Genomic DNA, 18545 nt, shown 5'->3' on the forward strand with positions numbered 1-18545 from the left:
TGTGTGTATTCTTTATAATAATAAAATTTCTTTCATAAAATATTCCAATTCAGGTGTTTTCAAAGTGCTTATTGCAACGTATGTGTCGACAAAATCTACAGTTTTTGGAGCGAAATAAACCTTCAGTAAAATTTGACCTTTCATTAAATTTTCGGGATTTTCAATTATTTATTTAAAATCAGTGCAGTAAGTTGTTTGGTTTTTTGATTGTTTTGATAATAATTTGTACATTACACGCCGAACAGGTAGACATCAAAGTTAGCATACCTTGTCTTCATTGTACCATGGGTTCATCTATTTGTGTGTAGGCCCCATATAATATTCGGTATTTTGATAATTTTTGTCACTTTTCTTCGAGGATTTGTCTAAAAATTGGTATTTTTGTGTCCTAATGGGTTCTAGTTCCCTTGCCAAAATTTTGTATGTATAGGTTTACGTTTTTGTATAGCCCATTATAGCGGTACCTCCCGATATTCAATATTTGGATGATTTTGCGACATTTTTATACGAATATGTCTAAAAATTGGTATTTGTGGGACACAATGGCTTCTAATGTTTCCTTTACTCTAAGGTGGAGGCTATTAAAAGTTTGGCCCGGCCGAACCTAATAATTTTTTAATTGTTTACGTTTACTGGTGAGTATTTCCAACGCCAAGCAAGCCTACTTCTCGGTCATTTTGTCGCAAACTGTTCTGTGAAATAATATATTTTAGCTAAAAGGTGCATTGGTGAAATTAATTTAAAATTTTGAGTAACTAAAGTTATTTTGAAATTGTTTAGTTTATTCGTGAAAAAAATTCTGATTGATTATCTATATAAATAACAAGTAAAAAAACATTAAGTTCGGCCGGGCCAAACTTTTAATACCCTCCACCTTAGGGTAAAGAAAACATTAGAAGAAATGTGGCAAAAACCATTAAAATGCCGAATATCGGGAGGTACCGTTATATGGGGGCTATACCAAATCATGGAGCTACACATGCAATGTTTCGCCAAAGGAGCTAGAACCCATTATGACCTACAAATACCAATTTTTAGACAAATCCGTGAAAAACTGTGGCAAAAATCATCAAATTACGGAATATCGGGAGGTACCGTTATATGGGGGCTATACCAAAACTTGGACCTCTAATTACAATGACTCGCCACACGAACTGGGACCCATTATGATCTACAACTACCAATTTTCAGAGAAATTCTTGAAAAAATATGTCAAAACTCATCCAAATACCGAATATTAGGAGGTACCGTTATATGGGGACTATATCAAAACGTGGACCTATACATACAATGTTACGCCACACGAAGTAGGACCCATTATGACCCACAAATACCAATTTTTAGACAAATCCGTAAAAAAATGTGGCAAAAAAAATACCGTATATCGGGAGGTACCTTTATATGGGGGCTATACCAAAGCGTGGACCTATACATGCAATGTTTTGCCACACGCACAGGGACCCGTTATTACCTACAAATACCAATTTTCAGACAAATCCGTGAAAAAATGTGGCATAAATCATCAAAATACCGTTATATGGGGACTATACCTAACGTGACCATACGTCCCGCTTTGGGCGGGACAGTCTAAAATCATCAAAATACCGAATACCATGAGGTACCGTTATATGGGGGCTATACGATATTGTGGACCTATATAGATAATTCTCTGTCGAGGTATAAAGTACCCACAAGGAACTACTTGTGTGGATTTTCAGACAATTCCATTGAAAAATGTGGCTAAACTCATCAAAATACCGAATATCGGGGGCACCGTTATATGGGGGCTATACGATATCGTGGACCGATATAGCCCATCTTCGAACTTGACCTGCCTGCAGACAAAAAAGCGATCTGTGCAAAATTTTAGCTTTCTATCTTAATTCGTTTAGACTGTAGCGTGATTACAACAGACGGACGGACAGGGCTAAATCGTCTTAGAATTTTACGCTGATCAAGAATATATATACTTTGTTGGGTCTAAAATTATTATTTCGATGAGTTACAAACGGAATGACGAACTTAATAGACCCTCCATACTTTTTTTTGGTGGAGGGTATAATAACCACCGAAATTGTTTGAGGTGTGGTATTTGAAGTTCGTAATGGATGCTACAGCCTGTGACAGAAAATTGTCTATGCTGGTCCAGGTCTTCGCACAGCTTCAATTTAACGGCACCTCCTTATATACGATATTTTGATGATTTTAGCTAGATTATTCATCGTTTATTTCAAGTTTAGAATTTGAATATGGTTATGGCTTATGACAAACAATGCCTATGTATGTCTACGTCGTATAGACCCCAATATAACGGCTATATTCGGTATTTATACCCTACACCACAAGGTGGTCAGGGTATTATGTCTTTGTGCATTTGTTTGTAACAGGCAAAAGGAAACGAGATAGACCCATAGTTCCTTTTGATGATCTGCATAGAATCACATTCTGAGTCGATTTATGCATGTCCGTCCGTCCGTCCGTCTGTCCATGTATTTTTGTAAACAAAGTATCGACATCGGTTCAGATTTGGGTATAGCTCCCATATATAACTTCGGCCGATTTACCTTTTATTGTGCACCAAACGTCTAATATTTGTCCAAATGGGATGGAATTTGGCACATACGACCGAATTGAGTCTAGAAGCTAGTATGTCAAATTTGGTGAAGATCGGTTCAGATATAGAGGAGGCTATAGCTCCATATATATTATTCATCCGATTTGTTATATTTGTTACCCACAACCGTAATATGCACTCCGTAACAACGATATTCAGGGAAATATATCAAATACAGCTCAGAAATATCTTTGCCAAATTTTATCGAGATCGGTTCAGATTTGGATATAGCTCCCATATATATATTTATCCGATTTCAAATTAATTGTGCACCAAATGGTCAATACAAGTCCGAATTTAAAAGATACAAATGCTTCGGCATGTTTAGTCCTTTGAACTTTAAATTATAATCATAGCGTGTATGATTGAATTCTCCCATAAAAACTTTTAATTGTTATGTGGAGCTGTAATAAATTAGCAAAGTGGTGTAGGGTAACATAAAGTCGGCCCCGCCCGACTTTAAGTCTTTCTTTACTGGTTTTAAAATTTTAACAGAAATTTTTAAGGATTTTTTTTTTTTTTTTTTTTTTTTTTTGAAAATTTCCAAATATGTTGCAAATGGTGGAGGGTATTAAAAGTTCGGCCCGGCCGAACTTACTGCTTTTTAACTTGTTAATTTTCAAATTTGAATGTTGTCAAACAGGATGTATATACGTTATGTTCCAGAACCTATTGTGTACTGGTTAACAACGTTACCTAATATTCGACGTACTCGGTCGACGTTTTTCACCATATAAGTAAGACTCTTTTATTTATAAAGAGTTACCCAAATACGTTTGGTGTACAAAATTTCAAAGATGAACATTTTCAACTTTGACAATAGAAAAAATTCTTTTTTGTGTTGAAAAAAGAAATTAATAATTTGAAAAAGGGGTGAATGTTTTAATTGGAAAATGTTACAATTGGCGGAATTAAAAAGTATCCATTTTTACGACGTTTTTATTTGGTATATGATAAGATGTGAACCTGCCGTATTTGTGAAATACGAACGTATGCGCTACGTCGAATTTTGATTAACGCTGTGAAATCCGTTCCCGTAAAAAATAGTAGCATAGTTTCCAGCTGCTGATTGGATAAAATTTTGATTTTGACGGATTGCCATTGAATTTTGAAATTTTTACCAGTATTCCGAAACTAAAGTTCAAACTAATCCACCTCTAAATATAATTGACCAAACCGAGAACAGACAACACAATATAGTTTTAAATATTCATTTTTATTATTACTTATTATCGTATTCGTTTAGGGTTATATATTTAGCAAAATTGACTTAGTTTTATTTCCTATAGCTTATTCTTATTTTTTATACTTGTATAAATTCTATATAGTTGTAGAAAATTGGCCAACAGAGAACTGCAAATCAGAAATTAACAACATCATATGTACGTGCGTTCACAGTAACAAAGCATTGACTCAAAATGAAACTGGAGAGAAGTTAGCAGCTGCTGCTGGGGGCTGCCTGCTATAATTTGCTGACCAAAACTAATTTGAGCCATAGCATTACTGCACCCAGGCACAGAACGGGGGGCTTGAGGTTGCTTGCCCTCGAGCCCAAATTAGCCTGCATTAGGTGCTCCTGACAGGGGGCTATTTCCGCCACCTGCACGTCCCCCATGCGACGCCCGTTCATTTCGATGGGTGAAATGCAGTAATTGTTCTGCATGAGACTACGGGTGGAGTTGGGCGTCCTAGTGGCGAAGGGACTCTCCAACAGATTATGCAGCTGACAGCCACAGGGAAAGTAGTTGCCGTCCAACTCCAGGTTGTCCACACCATCCAGACAAATGTTATCCGCTTCCGGCGTCTGCAGGAAATGATTGCCATGTAATTTGAGATTTTTTATGGCTGCTGTGTCATTGAAATCCAGTGCCTCGATAATGTCAATCTTGTTGTTCAACAACTGAAGTGTGTCCACCTGAGTTAGTCCGGCGAATGCCTCACCACTGATTGTACCCAAATCCGACTCTTGTATTGTGAGAAGAAGCACATTCGAGAGACCACGAAATGTGAATGGCTGAATATGTTCGAGGTCCATGTAAGCCAATTTGAGCAGCCCGACTGTGTACATACCGAAGAAGGCATTTGGCTCAAGTGTCCGTATGCCAGCGGGCAGCAGTAGATGACCCACTTGTGTCAAACTGGAAAAGGCAAAACTCTCAATGCGTAACAATGGATTATTGGTCAGCAGAATTAGCTTGACGTTGGATGTACCGGCAAATGCGTAAGCCTCTATGCTGGCAATCTGATTGTGACTTAGCAAAATGGTGGACAGGTTCTGTAGGCCAGCGAAGGCAAAGCTCGTCACCACCTGCAGCGGCGTGTACTGGATAGATAGCTCCTTGAGACGGGGCAGACCGCGGAAAGCAAACTGCTTAATTTTGGTTATGTTATTGCCGTCCAAAGATAATTTCTTCAGTGAACGAAGGCCGGCAAACGAATCGGGTTTGATGACTGCAAAATGGTTTTTAGTCAGGGACAAGTGTTCCACATTGGTTGGCAGATGACGTAACGGTATATGATTCAGACCGCCAGTGTTACAGAGTACCTACAAATAAATGAAGTACAAAATGTTTATTAGATTTAAGGATACTTTCATACCGTTATTTATAGTAATCAATATGTAGGGATGTATGTACGAATGTATGCTAAAATGATAAACAAGAGAAATACACATTGGGTTACCATCGACGTTTCTCATAACTGTTCCAAGTAATTAAAAACCAATGTTTTTTTATAAGCTTTATTGCTTAATGAACTTGTTGAGTATTAGCTTTGGCATCTTGTAATAATTTTCCTAATCCAAAAAAGAGATCTTTGAATACATGAGTAGTTACTGAGTTAACTATAAAATATGATGACCAAATTCAATTCTATCATAGAATTGGTTTACCTTAAAATCTATGAACGATATTTAACTACAAACAACCATTTGGGAAGCAAAGTCAACATTTCTAGTCCGTCAAACTTGGAATTTATCGGGATATTGATTAGTTTAGTATGAGAAGTATACGGGCAAAGCGTGTCCCATCGCAAAAACGGCTATAAGCCCTAAATCCGTTTCAAGTCAATTTGAGTCGATCTAGGGGTGTCCGTCGGCATGTCTGTTTTTATAATTCCTTCTAGTACCTCCCCCTCAAAGCGTCTTAATTTAAAAAGAAAAATATATCTAAATTTTTATTAACATAACATCTGTTGTGAAGATATCAGCCCAAAACCTAAACGATCACAAAATGCGAATTGAGCATTCAATTCTCCTAAACATTCGCATAAATCATAATATGCGAAGTAAACACCGATTCTCATAAAATTTCAAACATCTCAGATGAATGAAGCAAACCGGCCCACCCCTTTTTGGGGTCACTCCTTCTCGTTCCTTCTCCACAAAAGGTTACATTATGTAGGGTATATTAACTATTTCATTCCGTTTGTAACTCCTCGAAATACTCATGTCAGACCCAACAAAGTATATATATTCTAGATCAGCGTAAAATTCTAAGTCGATTTAGCGATGTCCGTCTGTCTGTTGTAATCACGCTTTCGAACAAATTGAGATAGAAGGCTAAAATTTTGCACACATGTTTATTTTGCCAGTAGGCAGGCTAAGTTCGGGACGTACCGAATGGTACCACCCGATATTCGGTATTTTAATGATTTTAGCGACATTATTCATCGGAATTGTTTCAAATTTGGCATTTGAAGTTCGTAATGGATACTCCAGCTTATGACAGAAAATTGTCTGTGCAGGTCCACGTCTTCGAATAGCCTCCTATAACGTTACCACGCAACATTCGACATTTTGATAATTTTAGCGTCATTATTCACCGGAGTAGTTTCAAATTACGTATTTATATTTCGTAATGGGAACTACAGTCTGTGAGAGAAAATTGGTCCATATATCAGTACCTCCCTATATTCGGTATTTTGACGATTCTAGGTACAATACTCACAGAAATTATTTGAGATGCCATATTTGAAGTTCGTAATGGATGCTACAGCTTGTGAGAGAAAATATGGTAATGGCTTGCAACAAATAATGCCTATGTAGGTCCACGTCGTATAGACCCCAATATAACGGCTATATTCGGTATTTTTAAGATTTTAACAGAATTGTTAACGGATATTATTTTTTGAAAATTTCCAAATTCGTTCGAAATAGTGGAGGGTATGCAAAAGGTCAGGCCGAACTTACTGCTTTTTAACTTGTTAAAATTTGTATTGCTATTAGACGAAGTGAAATACATCGGTCCACAATATCTGGAACCTCGTGCACATTTCAACATTTTCCAGAAATGATCATATACCTCATATAAAGCTAAGGTTGTACTATTTATATCAGGCTTAGATCAGATACGTAATGAAAATATTGGCCAACACCTTTGGCACCTGGCCCATAAAGCCTCAAACTTTTGAATAATATTAATAACGGATGTCACAATATATTCAAATGAACAGTCAATAGTTGAGGGTACAAATCCGTCGGCAAAACCGACTGATACCGTCTTACTTTTTACAAAAGTAAACAAGTAGGCAAAGGTAGCCTTTGGAGCCGACCATGTGATACCCTACAATACTACAATATGTTGGAAGCCCCCTTATGTCCAAATCCATTTTGGAAGATTTCGTTTTTGAAATAATGTCATGGAGACCTGCCCAGATGTACGAGGACGACCATATGATACCCTTCAACACTACAATATGTTGGAAGCCCCCTTATGTCCAAATCCATTTTGGAAGGTTTCGTTTTTAAAATAATGTCATGGAGATCTGACCAGATGTTTCCCATTTTCACGCACTCCGTGTTGTTATGTATTCGAAATAAATTCACAAAAGTTGTGGTCTATTCTACAGCTAAATATAACCCAAAAATAACCAAAATTGTAAGTCAAATTGATAAAAATCTCATGATTTATGTTTACTATGATTCGATGACCATCCAATTGGGTGAGCTTCTGCCCAGCCCTAGTCTCTAACTCCACGCAAAATTCCGCGTCGATTTATTCTATAATTGTGGCATGTAGAGCAACAGGAAAAGCAAGATTTTTTTATATTTTTGGTCTATTTTAACCCCTTTTTGTTTTGCGATCATCTCCAAAAACAATAGACTTCTACTGTGACTCTAACCCCACCTACATTTTAAATTTCGAGGATCCGACCATAGTTGCGACCTGTAGCTTTATTACAAATTAATGTTCATTCTTAGAATTTGGATTATTGAATTAAAAATTCAGAAGAATAGTTCTTAAAATATTTAATTTTAATGCTTTCATATTATTCACCTGAATGTATAGTTGTTAGCTGTAGGTTCAAATCTCTCAACACCTCAAGCAATCGCTACAAAATGTGGAAAAGCAACTTCCCTTTGAAATTGAAACCAAATTGCATATAACGTATTCTGCATTTTGCAATTTTAAGAACATTAAATTTTCGACTATATTATCAAATGTGGTGTCGCTGTTCCTTATCCGCAAAAAAAATTCTGCGCCATCGCTGTTGGCGTTTTGTTAAGTAAAATAGCGAATTTGTCTATTATTAGGCAAAAAATATGTTCACATTGCCCTGCAGTGAAATTGTATATAAAAAAGTGTATACCTATGGTATATCAAGAAATGGAACTAGATTACAAATTGTCATATCGAGTTTGACACGACTATTACTATAGAGTAAAATTAGCTAGGATTTGCTAATAATTATACCATGTTTAAAAATATTAATGGACTAGCTGGCCCGGTTCGTGTTGCCGGCCCGTACTTCTAATATTTAATGAATATTATTTGAACCACAATAAATCACAGATCCGACTATAAGTCACAATTTTTATAATAAGAAATGACTCCATAGTAATTTCTAAACAGAAATAAATATTTATGGCAAAAATAACAATAGAGGTTCACCTACGGTCAGTTTTAGATATTTGATCTTATTTTTGAGACACACGCTTTAATTTGAGTGTTAAAAATCTATATGATATAGAACATCCATAATAGCACCGTGTGAAAACTCAGCTCAATTCTTGGTATTGTAAAGAGCTTAGCAACATTTTCCATTCAAATGAGCTTTAATTTTGAATTTGTATTTCCAACGTTTAGAATACCGTGCTGCGTGGTATTTAGTTTTGCCCACCGCGTAATTGAGGGTAAATGTCATTAAAATTGTGCGTTGGAGACCCCATAAAATCCATATTTTTCATCATAGTATAATTTAATGACGATTAAACAAATGTTCGGTCTCGCGTTTCTTTCTAATATTCGTATTTTTTACATGTTTCTGCCACAATTTCCGACTGAATGAGTTCCAATTGGAGTTTATTTCATACAGACGTACATCCCAAATGTACGTTCCTAACCAATATTCTCTTGAGGGTTACAAATTCAATGGAATACAAAATTTTCTTTTCTGACCACACATTGGTTAGGAAATTATAATTGGTGCACATAATGTGGGGACTATACTTAAATAAATGCCTATGTGGACAATTACCTGCAAGATGGTTCTCTACACCAGAATAGCTTAAATAAAAATGTTAATGCCCAATCTATTGATGAAGGTAGTCAAGACAGGAATGGGCCCTACTCCGAAAATTGAAAATTGTATGCGAAGAGGGTTTCTACTCCCTTAGAAACAAAGATGTTAAATAAGGGCCAAAAAAGACAGACCCCGAAAATAGCTTAAATTATATGATGGCTATGGTGATAAGTTTTTGCGAGGATGGTTCCTTCTTAAATTACCGAATTGCCATTTGCCGAAATTAGTATGAAAAAAAAATATGGTTAACATTTAAAATATATTTGAAATCGGGTTTTACCATTATCCGGGGGTTATGACCCACATGACCTGCAAAAGCGATTTAAGGTATCTTGAAAGTTTAGGAAGAAATCCTTTTCTTACTAAATGTCCAATTCCCTGTACTATTTTGCGTCCTTTATATTCGGTATTTGCTGTCCCAGAATTTAAAACAAAAAATTTACACTTCAATATAAAACCTCATTAATATTCTTTATTGGCATATTTTTCCGATTTTTGTTTTTATATGAGAAAAATAATTCTTTATTTTGATCACAAAAAATGATTGAATTCATATGATAAGCCAAATTGAAAACATTGTACATTATATAAATTTTACAGGAAAGAAAAACAAATTGAAAAAAGAAATCTTCAAATTGTTTGCTGGTTTTTTGCGAATTCGATTGCATTGTACATTTTTTCTCGATTTTTCCCTGATTTTAGAATTTTTGCAATGAGATAGTCTCTGTTTTTTTATTTTTTAGCGATTTTGAAAAAGTAATTATCCTTTAACTTTGGTGTGACCGCGTTAAATTATTTCGACATCATCTATTCAATTTCGCCACCACAAAATTCGGTGCTATACTTCAATGTAACCCACCTGCAATTTCAGGTCTCAAGAAATCGAGTCAATTAAATGAAGTTAATCAAATTAAAAAAAAAACGTTCGTATACGATAAAATATTGATTTGGAATTCAAGCGTGATAGTGTGATTTCTTTATATTTGGCTGGAAAACCACAAGTGGTTATCATTAGAGCACTCCAGCATTTAAATGTAAATAAATCTTTTGTGTCTCGTACCATCGCTCGTTACGTTGATATTGGTAGCGTAGCCCGACGTCAAGGAAGTGGAAGAAAGCAACATCAGCAGAAATGGTTCGAAAAGTAAGGAAGCGACTTGATCGAAAATCTGAAACTGGCCGAAAAATAGCTCGTGAGTTGAACATATCACAATATTGCATTCGGCAAATATTGAAAAATGAGCTTGGGGTAAGCCATTGAAATTCCAAAAAGTACAAAAACTTACACCGCAACAGAAAGAAAATAGACTCAAAAGAGCTAAAGAGTTGCTTCGCTTGGCCGAAAGTGGCGAACTGCCGAATTTGCTTTTCTCCGATGAGAAAGCATTCGTTGTCCAGCAGTTTGTAAACAAACAAAATGACAGTGTTTACTTGCCAACGAGGTCAGCTGAAAATATTCACCTTCGGTTGGCCACCAGAACACAAGCGCCGATCGTGGCATCAGAATAAATGCCGAATATTATCGCGAAAGTATTCTTGAGGGTTATTAAAGCCTTGGACACGCAAATATTTTGGCCGCAGACCTTGGACATTCAAACAGGACTCAGCACCATCGCACTCAGCACGTGCCTCCCAAGAATGCTTACAAAAAAAATTCCTCGCTTCATTTCCAACACACAATGGCCACCAAAATCTCCGAATACCAATCCGTTGGACTATTGTTTCTGGAGTATTTTGGATAGCAATGTTGACACTAAAAATACCAAAGTGTCGATCACCTCAAGCAAGCGCTTCGCGGGGAATGGGCCTTAATACCGCAGAACAACATTCGGGCAGAGTGTGACGGTGTCATTGGCCATTGGAAGGCCATATTTCGTGCCAAAGGAGACATATTTGAACAAATCTAAACTTATTCTAAAATTTGATGCCATTTCTGAAATTTTGGCTTTCATTCAATAAAATTTAAAAAAAATGTAAAAATGATGGCGTTTGACTTTGTTGCAGTTTTTTTTTATCTCACCCTGTATGTATATGTTTTACATTACTACCATAAGAAAAAATTGTTTTCAGTTGATTTACATGGCCTACCTGATTTAATTTTGTAACACGCTTTCACTCGAAACGTCCGCATTAGTATTCGAAAATATTTTCTATAACCTACAACACTTCGTGTATGAATTATAAGTTTGATTGAGCCAAAACCTCAAAATATTGACCCTGCACAAAGGAATGTGTATAATATATATAATGGTTCTTTCTACCTCGCCGAGCTGAGTCGATTTAGCTATGTATGTCCGTCCGCCTATCTGTTAATTTGTAATCACGCTACAGATAGCATTATGGTCAGAATAGAAGGGTTCAAATGGACCAAAACGAGATTTTTTTCTTGATTTTGCAGTTGCTCTGCATGCCGCAATTATAGACCAGTCGACGCAGAATCAATGGTGTCATCGGACAATATTTAGGGTAAAATGGACCATAGCTCTTTTGTAAAAAATTTTCCACTAAATCACGAATATTTTTAATCCCTGCGAAATCGCAAATACATTAAAAGGTCACATCTGATCATTCAGTGATGCTTATATCCATTATCTTGTCAGAAAAAGTTGTTATTTTTATACCCTCCATCGTAGTATGGAGGATATATTAAGTTTGTCATTCCGTTTGTAACACCTCGAAATATACATTTTAGACACAAAGTATATAATAATAGTATTATTCACCGGAATTGTTTCAAATTTGATATTTGAAGTTCAAAATGGGTAGTACTACCTTCGACAGAAAATTGTCTGTGCAGATCCACGTCTTCCCAATATAACGGTACCCCGCGATATTCGATATTTTCATGATTTTAGCGATATTATTTATCGGAACTATTTCAAATTTAGTATTTGAAGTTCCAAATAAATACTACAGCCTATGACAGAAAATTGTCTGTGTTGAATAAAATTTTATCAACCTTCTTCATTTCGTTCGGAAGCTAGAGTGATTTCCACAGACGGATAGACGGATGGTCATCGCTAAATCTACATAGAATTTTATGCTGATCAAGAATATATATACTTTGTGGGATCTAAAATTCAAATTTCGTAGTGTTACAAACGGAATGACAAACTTAATATTCCATCCATACTATGGTATAAAATTGACCGACAAAGCGTTATGGCGATTATTACAAAACGTGGACCTACTTCTTTCACATGACATAACCCGTCCAATGAGAACTCGAAATGCAAAATTCATTGGGACTGCAATCAGTGAAATACCGAATATAAAGAGGGCAAAATAGTAGAGCGAATTAGTAAGAAAAAGATTTATACCCTTCTATAAATTTTTCATAAACTTTCAAATCACTTTTGCAGGTCTTGACATCAGTCATAACCAGCGTATAAGGGTACAACCCGATTTCAATCATATTTTACATTTTAACCATAGTTTTATATACAACCATAGTATGGAGGGTATATTAAGTTTGCCATTCCGTTTGTAATACCTAGAATTATACATTTTAGACACAAAGTATATATATTCTTGATCAGCATAAAATTCTATGTCAATATATTCGATATTCGGTATTTTGATGATTTTAGCAACATTATTTACAGCAATTGTTCAAATTTGGTATCTGAAGTTCATAAAGGATACTACAGCCTGGGGCTACTATAGATGTTCTATATCATATAAGTTTGTAAAGCCTATGGCTGAAAAGTAAGATCAGGCTATTCAAAATATCTAAAACCGACGGTAGGTGAACATCTTTTATAATTAATTTTGCCATGAATTTTTATTTCTATTTAGAAATTACTATGAAGTCATTACTCATAATAACAATTGTGCGGCTTACATAAGTCAGATCTGTGATTTATTTTGCTCTAAAAATATGCATTAAAGACAAAAAGTATAAGAAAGTCAAATTGAAAACCAGTAAGAAAAGCTCAAAAGTCGGGCGGAGCCGACTATATATGGTACCCTACACCACTATGCATATTTAGTAGAGCTCTCGTAAAAGAAAGGTTTATATTGGGTTTTCTGAGCTCTATGAGATATCTGGTACAAAATATGATTATGGTAGAGTGCATATTCCGAATGTTGGAGATTTAAACACAAAATCGGATGAAACATATATATGGGAGCTATAGCTATATCTGAACCGATTTCCACCAAATTTAAAGTACTTACTTCTATACTAAATCCGGTCGGAAGTGCCAAAATTCACACCATTTGGACTGATATTAGCCATGTGGTGCAGAAGACACTTAAAATCGGATAAAGATATATATGGGAGCTATATCCACATCTGAACCGAACTTGATAAAATTTGATCTAGGAATTGCTAGGCTGTATCTAATATCTGGTGCTAAATATCAGTCTTGTGGAGTGCATATAACGAATGTAAGGGACTTAAAAACCAAAATCGGATGAAACATATATATGGGAGCTATAGCTATAACTGAACCGATTTTCATTTGAAGCACATGCTTGTAGGCTGAATTTGGTCGGATGTAGCAAAATTCACACCATTTGGACTGATATTAGCTATTTGGTGCACAAGAAACATAAAATCGGATGAAGATATAAATGGAAGCTATATCTAAATTTGGACCGATTTTCACCAATTTCGATAGGGTTCGTCCTTGGGCAAATGTAATTTAGAAAATTTCATCTCAATCGAATAAAAAATGCGACCTGCATTTTGTTTACAAAAATACGTGGACAGACGAACGGACATGCATAAATCGACTCAAAATGTGATTCTATGCTGATCACCAAAAGGAACTATGGGTCTATCTCGTTTCCTCCTCTATGTTACAAACAAATGCACAAAGACATAATACCCTTACTACTATGTGGTGTAGGGTATAAAAATGCATGCAATACAAAACCAATAAAGAAAGTCTTAAAGTCAGGCGGGCCGACTTTATGATACCCTACACCAATTTGAATATTTAGTAGAGCTTCACATAACAAATAAAAGTTTTAATGGAATTTGAGAGAATTAAATCATCACTATGATTATGTAATAATTAAAAGCCCAAAGGAAATAATATATGGAAGGAATATCCTCCTCTGAATCGATTTCTACTAATTTGTCGAGGCATTTACGCCTTTTTATTTCGGACTTGTACTATCCATTTGGTCAACAATTAACTTGAAATCGGATAGATATATATGAGAGATATATGTAAATCCGAACCGATCTCGATAAAATTTGTCAAAGGTATTTCTGACTGTATTTAATATATTTCCCCGAATATCGTTACTACGAAGTCCATATTACGGCTATGCAGGGCAAATTCAACAAATCGGATGAACAATATGTATGGGAGCTATATGTATATATAACAATATGTATTGGTCGTAAGTACCAAATTCCATTCCATTTGGGCTAATTTTTCACCTTTGGTGCACAATAAAAGACAAATCGGACGAAGATATATATGGGAGCTATATCCAAATATTAGCCAATCTCGATAAAATTAGGAAGGGTATTTCTGAGTTATATTTGATATATTTCCCCAAATATCGTTGTCACAGAATGCATATTACGGCTGCGGAGGACAAATATAATCAATCGGATGAACAATATATATGGGAGCTAATCTATATCTGAACCGATTTCAAATTTGGCGTACTTATTTTCAGGTCCAATCTGGTCGTACATGCAAAATTCCATACTTTTTGGGCGGATATTGCAAGATTGGTGCACAATATAAAGCAAATTGGACGAAAACATATATGGGAGCTATACCTAAATTTGGACCGAATATCTCCAATTTCAATAGGGTTCGTCTTTGGGTCAAACAAATTTTTTGTGCAAAATTTCATCTGTATCGGTATATTTGTATGCTATTTTTTGGTTTTATTTTTGGTCATCCAAAATCCGTGTCGATTTGCTCCTGTATCTCCAGATTTAGACTCATCTATATAATTTGCATCTCTACGATATTTGGCTATATTCGTCAGCAAAATCAGCATGAAAAAACCAGAAGTTCTCCATTTGTGTATTTCGGATATCTCATGTAAGTAATGCTGGTATTTTTCACACAAAAGTAGTGGTCCATTCTACCCGCTGTTCTAAACTATAATTTCATGTGAGATTTCTTGGCCTTTGGTTTTTATTTGTGACCTTTATAACGGCTGCACAATCAGGAATATTTTTAGTTGTTGGTCCCTTTCAACCCCTAAATATATTACGGACATCTTTGAAAACAATAGGCCTAGCCCTTGTGAGCCTAACTCTTGTGAAAATTTTCGTGAAGATCGGACGATAATTGCAATCTGTATATAATAACCCCAACCTAAATATTACAAAATGAAAAATATTACAAAATGTACACTTCAATATTATAAGTCAAATTGAAAAAATCGCATGCGATAAAGAATGAAATATGTCACAAAATCTATTTTAACATCATTATTGGCAACTTTTTATAGGTTTTTTTTACATTTTATACTTTAATGCTGAATTCACAAAATTTATCGAAATCGGTCCAGCCATTCTTGAGATATAAGCATACTAGCTAACATCCCCTTCCTTTGTATACACACATTGTATCCTTTTGGCGATATATATCCGATATATTTACTATCGGCATCTACGTAAAGGTCAGAATTGTGATTTCGCCGGGATTAAGAATATTCGCGAACTGTAGAGTGATTACAAGTTAACATGGACAAACGGACGGACATACATAGCTAGATCGACTAAGCTCGGCGATATAGGAAGATCCATGCATACTTTCCTATGTGATAAACCAATATTTCGAGGTGTTACATAATTTTTGGCCCAATCAAACTTATTACCGCCCACACATAGTGTTGTATGGTATAAAAACACTGTCTTGAAATGTTTAGCTTTGTATCAAAATATTTTTGTGGCATCTTCCACAAATGTATTTAGTTATGTACCGAATATTTTTAACAGGATCTGTTTTTGTATGAAACATGAAGGTTAAGAGTTCAATTTTTCTAGTCAAACCCAACATTTTGTCTGCATCCATTTATTATATCCATTTCGGAACACACGTACTTTTCACAATTTTCTGTTGAACGAAATATACATTTTCCTCAACACTGCAAAAAATATCACCTATCAATCGGTAAAAACAGCAGAATATTTTAGCAACGTTATTTAAGATAGATGTTTAATTACCTGGCCTGGACAACAGGAGTACTCTCTTTAAAAAAGGTATATATAATTACCGTAGCGTTTAACATATTTAGACAAGTTCCAATTTTGGTAGTGTAGAACTTTTGACTACCATTGAAGACAAGGACAAAACACTGATGATTTTTGGTGGGATCATCTATCTACCTACAACCCTACATAACAAGTTTCAGTGGTAAAATACCAACGGTCTTAGACCCTAGTTTCAGGACATTTGGAGTCGATCCAGCGATGTCCGTCCGTCCGTCGGTCTGTGTGGTTGGTGCGCACAATAACTCTCGAAGGGAGTATCCGATTTGGTCCAAACTTCATATATTGTAATATTATTATCAAACTTAAATAGTGTTCAAAGATGGGCAATATCCTTCTGGTAACCACCCCCCTCCCACAAAAACTCGAACTTTTCAAAACAAAAAAAAAACTATTACACACAAAGAGAAGGGCTAATCCGATTTTTTTCCAACTTTGCAATTCCAAATATTTGCATCAATGCTAGGTCAGATGCGGAAATTGACAATATCGGGTCAAAACTTGAAATAGCTATAACTCTTTTCATATTACACACATCGCAATATTTTTATTAGCCCAAGGTCTGGTGTGAAAATGGAATATATAGGTCCACCCTAACCGAAGATCTGCTGTGAAGAAGGGATATATCGGTCCACTCCATCTGGTATCTCTCCACTCCAGGAAGCTCATAAAGCGTAAAATTAGCACCGATTCCATTCAGACTTGGTACATCTAAATATTTATATCAATACAATATCTGTTATCATTCCTTCTGGTACCTCATCCACAAAGGGTCACAATTTTCAATACTTTTATCTGCCATAACTTGCGAAACATATAAGCGATTCTTTACAAGTTGCTATATCTTAATATTCCTCTCAAACAGAAACATGAAATGAGTATGGCATTTATCCGAATTTATGATTTCGCATAAAATTGGATATAAATGTTTAATTTTCTTGTAATATTGTCCATACCAACATTTTTATCTGTATTAGATGAAGTCTGAAGAGGAAATACTTCGGTCGACTAAATCTGGTACCTCACCCACATTTTAACGTTTTCTTAAAATTATCATATATCTCATATAAAGTGATCATATTCCTATCATATTTATTTACGTCCGATACGAAATGAACAATATCGGCCCATTCCCCCATTTGAATAATCATAACAGAAGTCAATATATATTTAAATAATCGAACATTGCCCAAGGGTATACATATCTCGACAAAACCCACTTTTTCACTTGTTTTTTTATAAAAATGAATATTAAACGCAAAACAAAAATCAAAAACCATCAATATTGGTAAATTAAAGATAAAAATTAAAATAAGACTTTGACCTTAAACTTATCTACAATCATTGTACCTTCTATTACAGAATACAAGAAAAACGATACGATTTTATCTGTCCAAGAATAAAAAGAACAATTTTGATATCTTACTGTTCGAAATCTACAGTATATTCAACAAGGAAATAAACCTGAGCACTGTGCGACAATACAATAAATAAAAAAACAGACAGGCCTACAGATTTTTATTGATAATTATATTGTTACCGAAGTCTACTGCGGACCACTTGTTAGAACCCAAACGGTTAGAGTTCTTTGACAATTCAACACTACAACTATTATTCTATTTGGCATTGACTCTTTTAATCACCATAGCAGAAGTTGACTTACTTGAGTCTGCGATAGACAGATGCATTCTAATGGGCAGGATTTGGATGTTTCTATTAGCTGTGATTTCAATATGCAACTCAGTGTGACCGCAATTGCCAGAAGCCATAAATTGATCATTTTAGTGTTAAATTTGTTTCGGATATTTTTTTCTTCGTGATTGAAAACGAACACCGTTAGCAATGGACATATCACGTCACTGTTTCACTTTCAAATTAACCGATTCACATACGTAAACGACGTGGTAGTGGTCGCTTCACTGATTCCTTCTGTGCAGTGGAGGGCTTCCGTATCCGTTACCGTTGCCCATCAAATTCAAATAATAACTGACGGGATTCCGCGTTGTTTACATTTACCAATGGAATTCCTGTAAGACAAAAGCCGGTAATCGTTATTGTGATTTTGTCACACATTCCAGTCGGAGGAAAGGCACACAGAAATTTGTTACGGTCGGATTTACGGACTCTCGTGAACTCTTCGGTTTCACATTCTCATATGAGTGGGCGCATGCACCAAAAAAGCTCACACTCCCGCTCTCCGAAACAAACCGA

General features: G+C 35.4%; 1 protein-coding gene across 1 annotated transcript; it reads right to left on the reverse strand.

Moving 5' to 3' along the window:
* Window positions 1-3860: 3860 nt before the first annotated feature.
* Window positions 3861-18324, reverse strand: LOC131802623 (insulin-like growth factor-binding protein complex acid labile subunit). The gene is made up of 2 exons (XM_059122995.1): window positions 17998-18324; window positions 3861-5159 (listed from the first exon to the last, which is right to left on the reverse strand). Exons 1-2 carry the CDS (start codon window positions 18112-18114, stop codon window positions 4077-4079), a joined length of 1200 nt encoding a protein of 399 aa, XP_058978978.1. The 5' UTR covers window positions 18115-18324; the 3' UTR covers window positions 3861-4076.
* Between the last annotated feature and the right edge of the window lie 221 nt (window positions 18325-18545).

This window comes from Musca domestica, unplaced genomic scaffold, assembly GCF_030504385.1.
Source record: "Musca domestica strain aabys unplaced genomic scaffold, Musca_domestica.polishedcontigs.V.1.1 22, whole genome shotgun sequence".
Lineage (NCBI taxonomy): Eukaryota > Metazoa > Arthropoda > Insecta > Diptera > Muscidae > Musca > Musca domestica.

Bases quoted from the DNA above. Each gene is read 5' to 3' on its own strand.
- LOC131802623 (XM_059122995.1), bottom strand. From the start codon at position 18,114: ATGATCAATTTATGGCTTCTGGCAATTGCGGTCACACTGAGTTGCATA. The intron at 5,160-17,997 runs GTAAGTCAACTT...ATTTATTTGTAG, and splicing joins TCTGTCTATCGCAGACTCAA to GTACTCTGTAACACTGGCGG.